General features: G+C 39.9%; 1 protein-coding gene and 2 non-coding genes across 3 annotated transcripts; all 3 read right to left on the reverse strand.

Moving 5' to 3' along the window:
• Positions 1–778: 778 nt before the first annotated feature.
• On the reverse strand, positions 779–12,379 carry nifk (nucleolar protein interacting with the FHA domain of MKI67). Its single transcript, XM_061692102.1, has 6 exons — positions 12,131–12,379; positions 11,441–11,569; positions 8,323–8,431; positions 3,412–3,623; positions 1,625–1,681; positions 779–1,366 (listed from the first exon to the last, which is right to left on the reverse strand). The coding sequence occupies exons 1-6, from the start codon at positions 12,245–12,247 to the stop codon at positions 1,190–1,192; spliced, it is 801 nt and encodes a 266-aa protein (XP_061548086.1). The 5' UTR covers positions 12,248–12,379; the 3' UTR covers positions 779–1,189.
• On the reverse strand, positions 1,459–1,587 carry LOC133411117 (small nucleolar RNA ACA64). The gene has a single exon (XR_009769621.1). It is a non-coding gene; the product is annotated as a small nucleolar RNA ACA64 (small nucleolar RNA).
• On the reverse strand, positions 8,515–8,648 carry LOC133411118 (small nucleolar RNA ACA64). Its single transcript, XR_009769622.1, has one exon. It is a non-coding gene; the product is annotated as a small nucleolar RNA ACA64 (small nucleolar RNA).
• Positions 12,380–13,081: the final 702 nt, after the last annotated feature.

Below are 13,081 nucleotides of genomic sequence, written 5' to 3' on the forward strand. Positions count from 1 at the left end.
ATCATCAAACAAATGTAAATATCAGACAAATATAACCAAGGTGAACTTAAAATGCTGTTTTTAAATGGAGATTTCATTTATTAAGTTCAGGGTGTACCCCGCCTCCTGCCCGATGACAGCTGGGATCGGCTCCAGCAAGCCCGCGACCCTAGTGAGGATAAGCGCCTCAGAAAATGGATGGATGGAATATTCAGTTACCTGGGTTGTCGTGAAGTGAAATCGTCTACATTTTGCACATTTGTCATTACTTATTACTTGTCATATTGTATCCCACATGCTGTACACAATGCAACAACCATTTTTATGCATTTGCATTTCATCTCTTTTTATGTTTCAAAGAACAAACATGGTTAACTCCAAAATAATGACCTAAGGTTTTAATCCAAGGGCCATGTTTTGAAATCTGACAAGCATTTATTTCAGTCCTTGGGATAATTTTATCTTCCAAAAACCTGCCATTTGAATTGGGGTGTGTTGACTTTTAATGTCCGCTGTAGCCTCCCTTCACCTACTTTGTTCATAGTTATTATTGACCCTAGAGAGGAGAAGCGGCTCAGAAAATGGATGGGTGATTATATCAACAGAAGTAAATAAATTAAATACATACTGCTTTTTTCTTAATTCTATTAAAGATTTTAGCAATGGGTGCCCTTTTTTGGCTTTACCACTTGCCCCAAAAATGTCCATGCACGTGCCTCCCTGTCGGGACTGCAAAAACACATGTCGCCTTAGCAGAAACATTGGCCCTGATGTGTCATGACACGCAAGATAGCAGAAATCCACGGGGGCTTGGCTATCTTTATCTTAAGTACACAACATCTACCAAAATGACATCAAATAAGTTTCAGTAGTCAAGTCATGTGTAACATGATTAAACAGAACATTAACATTAATTTGAAACACATTTTATCAAGTTCAAATGTATCCAATATTGACGGAAAGTATTCCATCATAAAAGCAGTTATAATTACACTTTCAGTGAAATGCACCATGATCGTAACATTACACAGACATATCGAACTCAGTTTTTTATCAACATAATTGATGACAGTTATGAAAGGGTCGTTTTTATAAGAGTGAGGCAATTTTCGTATCAATGAAACTCACAACTGAACACCATCCACCGTAAAAGTCATTATGCTCTGAAAACCTGAGAAAGAGGTCCACAAGAAAACATGACCAAGTCTGGCTACGCATCCCCATCAGCTTTGCAGGGTTCCTCACTCTCAGAATCGCCATTCTCCTCCTCCTCCGAGGAGCACTCATCTTTCTCTACAGACGGCATCTTGATGACAATCTCTTCATCATCACTGACCATGGACTTCCTCCTTTCCAGGAAAGAAGGGGTGCACATTGGTGTGGTGCCCTAAAGGGTGACGAGATGGACTCAGGTCATTGTGTACCAAGTAAAAACTGATTGGTTTAAAGTCAGCTTTGGAGTAGTTTGACAAGGCAGTTATATGTTGGTGCATGGGTTTTATCACATTGTTAGCATGAGAAACATGATAAGTTTAATGCACCACAGTACTTTAGGCACAGATATCTGACCCCAGACCACATACACAACTGGGGTCATTTTCAGTCTGTGCCACACCGGCTGCAAGTACATTGTTGTGCTTCTTACATCACTATATGCAGATTCATTCAAAGACTCAGACTTCTTCTGGGTTACATGGTTAGCCTACGAAACAAAAACACAGGGTCAAAATACCACCATAGCTTTATGATACTGAAGTTGTTTTATACCAACCTCAAAAGTCGAATGGTCATAGATTGTACAATTAGTAATTTTACCAACATTTTTGGAAAATAATTACTTTTAAGTAGACTTTACACGATCAGGATTTTTGGGGCGGATCAGCGAGTTTAAAAAAACGATAACCGATCCGATCACAAGATGGAGAAATGTGTCTATTTAAAGACCTGTTCATTTACTGTATACTCGTGTGTACTTAATTGCTCCAAAAATTATATTTACAATAAATGTATCTTTTGTCCTCTATTTATACCAGTGAGGCATAGTGACAGACAGAACAAATGAATGGTCTTCTATTAGACGGCAGGAAGGAAATACAATTAATGTATCCATTTTTGTGACATTTTTGTTTGTTGGTGTACCATGAGATTTTTCAATTGCAAAATATGTTCCATAAAGGTTGGAAATCACTGCTTTCGTCAGATCGTGAATTCTAATCACTCAGGTCAAACCAACATTACATGACAGAAATAATGGGCGCTAACTTACTGTAATTAAATTACTTTATTTTTAATTAAATTACTTCACCCACACCGAAACCTTAGAGCATGATTCGACAGAATGGCGGCATGTTTAGGTCCAACTGTTCATGCTATCGCTAGCTTCCTAGGCTACATAACATTTTATTGCCTGCTTGTGAGCCATATCGTATTCAAAGTACGTGAAGATACCTCAAGCAAGCCTTATACGAACGTCCACTCCTGAGCACCAGCGACCACCAAAACACATTTCCCCCCATTTTGTCCTTATAATACAGTCGGCTTGCTCCACTCTTGTTGTCGTCGCCACGGTAACGAGTGTATCCGGTCGCATTTGAGTTGACAATATAAAGCCCAATGATCGTAAAAAACGGGATGCGGTGGTATCTGAATACAAGATTTTATTGCAGCAGTCAGACATAGTGCAATTGTGAAAGAGCAAATGTGTCTTGTAGTCTGATCCGGGGCATTACGTGTTGTCTGTCCCACACCGCCGACATGTTTTTTTTAAAAATAATTTTATTGGCCGTCAGATATTTCCAATTCTACGTCAAGGCTAAAAATTAACTAGGTTTTGGATTCAAATATCCTGTGCATGCGGCGACGCGGAGTAAATGTCTATTGTGGAGCCGATCAGTGTCATTGATCGGATCGGCGAATGACAAAGCCGATCAGCCAATCAGCATAAAATGCTAAATATCGACCGATAAGCACGATAAAATCGGTGTAAAGTCTACTTTTAAGTCCTCCAAATACATTGGTGGCTTTGGTATAATTATGTAAAGTGAAGTATTACTTCAAGTGAATTTAATTTACATATTTGCCAACATGAGTTCAGTATCAAGTTTCACCAACGATTATGCATGGTGTCCTTTCACACACACACATTTAGATTACTGGACATTAACAGTGATGTCACAGTGATGCACAATCACATCCAATAAAAAAATTTCAAATAAGAGGTTGATCAACATGCCTAAAATAAATATTTTACCTTAGAGTTTCCGCTGTACAGTATAAAGGCATGACTTTGGCATAAAAACACATTTAGCATTACTGTCACTCTAACACCCACACAGTGAAGCAGTGAAACACAGTGGATTGAAAAAGGATTATTATTATTATCTTCCTTTCATAAATTATGAACACTACAGTATGGAAATTGGAATCACTTACAAATCCTGGGAAGTCATAGTCAATGCCTTGTGCTGCAAGCCTCTTGCGGAGATTACTCTCCTTGCGCAGGAGCTTGTTAGTCATCTTAGAGACTTGCTCACTTGTGCGTTCCTGGTTGTACCGGAACACAGCTGGCTTGGAAGGTTTTTTAAAGGTCCTACTGGAGCCATCAAACAACTTCTCATGCAATTTTTCTGGTGGAATTACATGGCCTAAAAATTGGAGATGTGCAATATGTTAAGAATCATGTTTTGTGCATGCTACCAATAAGCATTCAACAGCAAAACCTCAATAAATTAAAGGTAAACATCTACCCATAAAACAGATTTTGTACACACTTCAAATGAATGAATGCCGATTTAGATCTGATGATCCTGTTGGTACAAATGAAATGTACACAAATCTTGCTAAGTGGAAACCCAGTTTAGCATTTATTCGATATCCTTGATATCTAGCTGAAAGGTCCCTTGCCATCAAAATCCCTATTCTCCTACTGTTTTATGTATAACATAGATCAAAAGGAGTCTACAAAATGGTTAAAGTTTGAATGCAAAAGGCAATAAACGACATAAGGCTTGCAAATTGACAGTATCAGATTTCCATGTGTTTTGTGATGTAGATAGTTACTAATTATTCAAGTACCCGCCCACTTAGTGGTTGATACCAACCCACTAAAATCAGCTCAACAGCAACACACCACTTCCGGGTTTTAAGCAAGGGAGTCTCAGCTGCCGCCAAGCCATACAAAAATAGTCTATGAAGTATACATATGTTGTGTTTTACAATAATGCTTAACCATATTTATAATGCAACTGTGGGTAAAATAGTGAATCTTGTGGTCATTGTCGCCAAAATGTGCGCGAGTGCTGAACGTCGCCCGCCGGATACTTTCAGGTGAATGTGCAGGACCAGCCTCTCTCTCACGCCCGCTTTCAGCTCACGTTCCCGATTAGTGGGCTAATAATCCAACGCTTGGTTAATTATGGTTCACAACAGACACCACAAAGGATCCAAACTCGACGTCGCTATCAACACTTGGCCGCCACAAGAAGCTGTAATATCACCAAGCACCAATCAGAGCAAACCTCTTTTCCATATTTAAATTCACTATAAAAGCAATCCAATCAGAGCAGAGCTTATTTACATAATGAATATGAATGACACATCCGTCCATCTCAATTGCCAGGCGTAAAGAATCTACTAGAATAACTGCTGACATCAGCAAGCCTTCCTGGGTTAAGACAAGATGGAGGGAACAATGGAAGACAGCAGAACCGTCCAGGTTTCCCCACTAAATCAAAGATCCCACAGATGCCCCTGGCCAGCACCACCCGCAAAAGCAGTGAACAACACTCAATTGCCCGAGGACAGGAGTGGGACAATTTGGCAGGTCGATGAAGCGGTGGGGCCTCGCAAACAGTGCCCAAAGTGAAAGTGGATACCTCCTGCAGACCGTGGAACACCAAATGGCAATTAGTTCAAGGTATCTTAAGCAAATGAGGCTGATGTTGCTCAATACTGACACCTACCTGATCTAAAAAAAAAATACTGGTATTACAAGCTTTCTAGTGAAAGTCTTATTTTATATCTTAATCTAAATTTCAAATATTTTTGATAAATTTAAAACCTAACCCTTTATCCAGGTAAATACTTTATCGTAGTGACATTTAAAATTATTACACAAGACTTAAATTAAGATTTTATTTGTTCTACTTTCTTTGTATGTATGGATTACTTGGGTCGCTCCCATCATCTGGTGAAGATTTCATGTCAATAGCACCATTGGAAATAAATTTAGTGAGAAAAATGGTGACGTGTTAAATACTTCTTTCAACCGCTGTGTACACACACACACACACACACACACACACACACGCTGGGATTCTACAAAAATGCTTGTCGTTAATTCAAGTTGCAACTTATTAAGCGTTACAGGTGAATTGATTGACAAAGGAGGCCCGATGGCGGTGAACATACAAAGGCACTGCCCGATGACGTCACTTCCAGGCGACGCACAGCAACCAAAGTGCATTATCCAAATGACTGTCACAACAACAGTTGGCTTGCTGAAACTATTGGATCACGTAAATGTGAAGCTGGCGTCTCGGGACAGTTTGTTTGCATCATTATTTTGAGCTACATCACTGATATACTATAAAAACAGATTTTATTATTTTATTTGGTTTTAATGCACTAGACGTATAGCCATATAAAAAGCTATCATGTTAGGATACCTTTGTTCAAATAATAATAATTTAAAAAATGAAGACTATTGTGAAGGTGTCCGCCTGACGGCATTGTGAACGACTGGCTAGCACATCTGCCTCACAGTTCTGTGGACCCGGGTTCAAATCTGGCCTCGCCTGTGTGGAGTTTGCATGTTCTCCCCGTGCCTGCATGGGTTTTCTCCGGGTACTCCTTCCACATCCCAAAAACATGCGGGATAGGTTAATTGAAGACTCTAAATAGCCCGTAGGTGTGAATGCGAGTGCGAATGGTGGTTTGCTTCTATGTGCCCTGCAATTGGCTGGCAACCAGTTCCGGGTGTACCCCACCTCTTGCCCAAAGTCAGCTGAGCTAGGCGGTAACACACTTGTGACCCTAGTGAGGAAAAGCGGTTCGGGAAATGGATGAATGTGTGCTCTCTTTCCTAATACATTGCCATGGTAACGGGTTTGGACTCGGTATCGCCAGATACTAAGAGTCAAGTGACTGACTCGGATAGAAAAATTTGTGATCGGGACATCCCGACTTACGAGTAAACCACTGTGCTGCACGAGTAACAGTACTCGGGCCAGCTAGTAGGCAGGTGTCAATAGTAGCCTCCTTGATATCCATCTTAAGGTCAATATAAAAGATAGATACAGTTGCTAGATGGCCACTATATTCATCCACAAGCAAAATTCAGTCATGAGGACTAATGTCCTCACTAGTCGGACAACTTAGCCATACTAGTAGAACAACTATGTTACTAGTGAGGCTAAACTGTGCACTAGTTGACATCTGCAAGCTACTACTACTACTAGTGAAGTGCCAGATTTTAACTAGTAGTCCTGCTAGTACACAGTTGTCAACTAATTCACAGTTCTGACTCACTAGTAGCATGTAGTTGTCCTACTAGGATGCCAAAGTTGTCGTACAAGAGAGTGTACCAGTACATTGACCTTAAGCTGGATATTGAATAAATGTGGCTTTCCATAAAGCCGTTTGCATGGAGACTAATAGTGCGCGACACATGCCTACATGTTGCTAGTAATGTCAGTACTATCCATCCATCCATTTTCTGAGCCGCTTCTCCTCACTAGGGTCGCAGCTGTGCTGGAGCCTATCCCAGCTAGCATCAGGCAGGAGGCTGGGTACACCATGAACTGGTTGCCAGCCAATCACAGGGCACATAAAAACAAACAACCATTCGGACACACATTCACACCTACGGGCAATTTCGAGTCTCCAATTCATGCATGTTTTTGGGATGTGGGAGGAAACCGGAGTGCTCGGAGAAAACCCATGCAGGCATGGGGAGAACATGCAAACTCCACACAGGCGGGGCCGGTCCTCAGAACTGTGAGACTGACGCTCTAACCAGTCGGCCACCGTGCCGCAAGTCAGTACTAGTGAGGTTTAATTGTGTCCTAGCAGGCCAAAAGTGGCACGTAGTGGAAAAAACCTAGCTAGTAAGACAGTTGTTCCAATAGTGAACCCTAGTCGTTCTACTAGTGCGATTTGTAATTTGTCTAACTAGTGAGGTCAAAACACATACTAGTACACTGACATTAACCTTTCAGCCCATTTTACATGTAATGCTAACATTATTAATTCCCACAATAGGTATTGACAGTGTATACATGATGACATTATGAATTAGCCCATTGTCGAATTCTAATATAATAGAAGCTGGATTCACAAGCCCGATACTATGTTATTTACTACTCAAATACTGCAATTTCTCATGTATAATGCGCACCCCGAAAGTTGACCTCAAAATTACGCAAAACCCTTCTACCTATGTATAATGCATTTTTACAATTCATGATTTTGCTTCTACCCATGTGATCAAAACGAAGTATTATCTGTATTTTGTTAGTTTTTTTCAAATTATTCTGAAGTTAAGCACTTTATTTGAACACGTAATACTTTTAATTTACATGCTCTGATTTTAAAATTCACAGCCCTTTTATTATTTAGTAAATTAGAAAACACACAGTTGTGCTCATATGTTTGATTATCCAGGCAAAATTTGTAAGATTGGAATTTTTTTTAAAGAAAACATGAAGGATCAGACGAAACATTTAATTTTATTTTAATGGGATTCAAATTAAACGGTCAAGCATGTCCGAAAAGCATTATCATTAAACAAAACAAAGAAATTAATGATGGTTGTTGTTCAGTCATCATATTTATAAAAAATAAAAAAATGTCAAATTCTGTCAGGGTATGTAAACTGCACAAATAATGCAGTCATACGTACGCCTGTCATATTAGAATGCAAGTGTAGACGACACCTTTGTTATAACCACTAGGTGGCGGTGGCATATTACAATGAAAGTGTACCACTTTTTCATAACCACACGATGGCAGCATACATTTATAAAATGTGAACGTTTCCCCCCCCCCCATTTGCCTTTATACCCATGTATAATGTGCACTATTGACTTTTTACAATTTTGGGAGGGGGGGATGCGCATCATACACGAGAAATTACGGTAATAGCCATGATGTTTCTAAATGCAGGTGACGCTGGCTGCTTAGCGACAAAATGAATCTTGTAATTCGCATCTGGCAGTGTCAGTGGTATCCCACTCATGATTAGTTACTTTCTCAGTTCTTCCACCCTCCATCCCTAACCGACTGGTATGTGCCAAGTAGCAGGCTAATTGGTGAAATTTGCACATGTATGCACACAATACTCACATTTAATGAGCCTTTCTCCCATCAGGTAATTGTTCATGGTCTCTGCTACAATCTTGGCTACTTCATCACACTCAAACTCCACAAACGCATAGCCTTTGCTTCCTCCCGTCTGAAAACAATTGTGTATTAAAAAGATAAACTTACAAAAATGACAAATTACAAATCAATCACATGAAATCACAACTTATTTCATATTGTTGGTGCATGGGTATTACCACAGTACAAATTCTTGTGCAAGCAAGTGATAAGCTTAATGCACAACAATAATATGGGCTCGGGTATCTGACCTTAGATCACTGTTAGATCTGAGATAGTTTTCAGACTGAGCCAATATATTGTATATACTGATAACTAGGGCTGGGAGATTATGGAAAAAATAATAATCACAATTTTTTTTTATTGATATTGAAGTCACGATAAACTCATTCACTGCCACTGACGGCTGTTGAATTCAAATATCCATGTTAACATGGAGGACTGGCAGTAAACATTATTATTCATTGATTTCAAAACGTATTATTTATTCAACTACCAAAACTCAACTTTAAATCTAACAAATGAACAACCAGGAACTAAATTAGTAACTAACAAAATAACAGGGGCGGCGCGGTGGCCGACTGGTTAGCACATCTGCATCACAGTTCTGAGGATCCGGGTTCAAATTCGGCCTCGCCTGTGTGGAGTTTGCATGTTCTCCCCGTGCCGGCGCGGGTTTTCTCCGGGTACTCCGGTTTCCTTCCACATCCCAAAAAGATGCATGGTAGGTTGATGAATACTTTAAATTGTCCATAGGTGGGAATGTGACTGAATGGATGTTTATTTTTATGTGCCCTGCAATTGGCTGGCGTTCAGGGTGTACCCCCCTCTTGCCCAGAGTCAGCTGAGATAGGCTCCAGCACGCCAGCGACCCTCGTGAGGATAAGCGGTACAGAAAATGATGGATGGATAAAATAATACTACATCAAAACAATTTAAATTAAAAACAAATAAAAATATGAATGCACAATTAATTGAATTTTAATTGTGATCGCGATTTTGGCTGCCAGGATTAAGTAAACCTGATCATTGCCGATTTTTCGCATTTAAAATGTGGGCACTGCTGCATACGGAAAGTGCTTCATTTGCAGCAGTGGCCGCACAACCTCGTCAGCCAGCCACCTGAGGTTAAGGCTTCATTAAGCTCCGGCACTGCACTTGCCAACTTCAAAATTAAATATGAAGCTTTTATTTTGAAGTTGGCCCTCTCAGCACGTTGGGGGAGAGGTGGCATGTCACAGCAAGACACTTAACAATCATCCAAGCGACACGCTTAACTTCAACTTTTGGGCTGGCCTGACCGCAATGAAAAAACGCTGGGGGTAAATCAAGAGGGAAATCACAGTTGTCGAGTTTGTGACCGTGCACGACTGACCAATGGTAAAGCAGAACAACGGCGACGTACAGTTCTTGACAATTCACGATATTGACGACGGGGATTTTCAAATGAAAAATCGGTGCTTGCAGCAAAACATTATTGCCTTCTCTGCATTAACTGCATTTGCTTCCATTAAAATGCAAATCGTGATTGCAGTTTCTAATAATAATTTATTCAGTTAGCCGTTGCTAAAGTAGAATTGCTTGGGTACATTTGTTTTAATTTTTATCCATCACATTCATTTTTTAAAGATTCATTGTGAACTGAAACCTGTTACATATTGGTCGTTAAAAGAGTGAAATAAAATCGTGATTGCAGTTTCTAATAATAATTTATTCAGTTAGCCGTTGCTAAAGTAGAATTGCTTGGGTACATTTGTTTTAATTTTTATCCATCACATTCATTTTTTAAAGATTCATTGTGAACTGAAACCTGTTACATATTGGTCGTTAAAAGAGTGAAATAAAAATAAAGATTCCCCCCCCCTAACATGAGGAATAATGATTAATAATCGGGATTACAATATTTAGAAAAACCTTTATTATTTTGGCCATAATCATGCAGCCCTAAATAAAAAATAAATACAGTCATGGCTAAAAACATGGGCACCCCTGGGGTGCCATTGTTTTAACTACCACTGTATCTGCTGTTGCTGCCGTGCACGATAAAACTAACTCCGTTTTTACACATTAAGAAGAATACATGCCTGTGAGTACTGTCCTTTCTGTCTGGATGTCTTTCCGTGGAATTTGTGTGAATAGTCACTCTTTGATGGTAAAGCCCTCCCAAATACTAATTTTAGCTAGCCTGTCAATAGGGATTTTGATTGTTTTCAAATGAGTGTTAGCATCGCATAAACTGGTGATGTTTCCAAGACGACGTATCTTGCATTTAAATAGACCGTGTTTGTAATTCTTGTTTTGTGTTTAGTTCTCAAGTACACTTCAACCGGGGTGTCATTAAACAGCATGTTCAGGGAGGGCAGAATAACACAGTAAGTCACAGGCTTGCTGCAAGCAACACGAGTGCGTGTGTTCAAGGGCTTCTACAACGCAGAAACTTGCATACATGACAGGCGCCACGGCACAATCATTTTCCTTTGATATGTTTTTATGATCTTGAGAAGCCAAAATAAATGACATTTCGATTAATCGCCCACCCCGATTGAGAAGTATGTACTTCAATACCAATTTGCTCTGACCTACCCCAAATGTTTTATTTAGACTTTCTCTTAAATCAACTAGACCAGGGGTGTCAAACTCATTTTGGTCACAGACCACATTGTAGTTATGGCTTTCCTCGAAGGGTCGTTATAACTGTGAACCCATATAAATGAATTATCGCCTCATATAATTACATAAACACAATCACTAGTTTTGAAATAAGAAGCCAATAAAAAATGTTTGTTCAACTATTATTAAATCTCTTAAAAGTGGGATTCGGAAAAGAAATATTTTCAATACCTCAACATGATAAGGCAATTTGCAATTTTGGTATTTTCACAAGAAACATGAAGTCGATGCCCATGATTTGCTTTTGCGGGCCACATAAAATTATGTGGCGGGCCGGATCAGGTCCCCGGGCCACCAGTGTGACACCTCTGAGCTACACTGATTGCAAGAGGAAAGTATTCCTTATCAACAAGTCGTACATCATCTCACATTTCTAAAAGGATTCCGTTAAACTGAAATGTTTATAAATTACCTTTTTACTCCTGGATAGACGTAGTCGTAAGACTGTCCCAAACTGTTCGAAGTAGGCTTTGAGGTGCGGCTCAAAGAGCCCAAGAGGCAAATGGCCAACATAAATCACCCCTGGTGTCAAACGGTTCCCCTGTGAAACACAACACAAGTGTTTAATGTCAGACACTGCATTTATAGTACTATATAGTCTTACAATTTCATTCTAATTTAAATCCAAACCAGGAGATTTCAACGAACACAAATGAAAAGATTCATTTGACTTGACAAATTAAGACAAGACTTCATTCAATCAATCTGTAATAGTGTAACTCCATAAAACACCTACTGACTGATACCGTTTAAACACACACCAATGTATAAATAATCAAAGTAGCAGCTGCGGCAAACATGAAGCAATTACAAACCAGCCCCGTTGACGTGTATGGAGCTAGCTAGCTAGCTAGCTAGCTAGCTCTCTCTCTCTATCTATATATCTATATATATATACATAGATACATAACTCCATACACGTCAACGTGTATGACGTGACGTGTATGGAGTTATGTATCTAAGGGGCTGGTTTGTAATTGCTTCATGTTTGCCGAAGCTGCTACTTTGATTATTCAGGCCTCCGCGGTCCACATTGTAGCATTTTAAATATCGCTTGCTGACATCACAAACGTCTTAGTGGCAAATACGATCTTTAACCCACCTTGTTGGACTTCTTCACCTCCTGTACCTTCTTTTTGAACTCGCACTCTTGCTCGGGATTCAACGACAATAGCGATTTTGTCGGCTTAGGACTCGCTTCTCCTTTACTTTCAGTCATATCGATGAGTTATTACTGACTTGCGTGAACTTTTAGAATGAAAAAAGAAAAAGAAAATCAACCACATCGAGCCACACCACGTTGATCCCCTAACCCGGTTTAGCATGTGGTGAAAAAAACGCTAACGAGCCAAGAGTCAAAGGTTGGCTGGGACGTTTAACCTAAAGAACGTGCAGCGCCCTCCATCGGTATGGAGTGAGACCACATTTTCTTTGCGCTTGTATTTTTTTTTTCGAGGGGGAGACTCCAAATATTAAAAGTAGACACAGAAGAAAGTGACAAACATTAGGGGGAGACTCCAGCTAAAATAATGCACGAGCTAAAATAATTATGATCAGAGAACAATAATGCTTTTTTTCTACATGGCTACTTTACATGGTATCCAAAACATAATAATCCTAATTTGTCAAGAGTCTGAGCATCGCTATAACACAGATTCTTCGGTCGGTAGGAACATATTAGATTTTTGCAAATTTAGGGTGGGGCGTGGGGGGGCTTCTCACCATGTCTTCCCAGGCTTGTTATGTCTTTGTCTCCCCCTATTCTCATCAGGGGCATCACTTATCAATGCAAACTGGGGCCAGAAAGATTAATGCACAACTTCCTGCATAAAGTATGTGACCTATCGGAAAAAAAACAAAAAAACTTCCACATGTAGGGAAACTAACTCTCATGTGTTCACACGTTTTGGAGACAAGGAAATTTAGCAAGCGGCATGGTGGCCGACTGGTTAGAGTGTGAGCCTCACAGTCTTGAGGACCGGGGTTCAATCCGCTTGTGTGGAGTTTGCATGTTCTCCCCGTGCCTGCGTGGGTTTTCTCCAGGCACTCCGGT

This window comes from Phycodurus eques, chromosome 12, assembly GCF_024500275.1.
Source record: "Phycodurus eques isolate BA_2022a chromosome 12, UOR_Pequ_1.1, whole genome shotgun sequence".
NCBI classification, from domain to species: domain Eukaryota; kingdom Metazoa; phylum Chordata; class Actinopteri; order Syngnathiformes; family Syngnathidae; genus Phycodurus; species Phycodurus eques.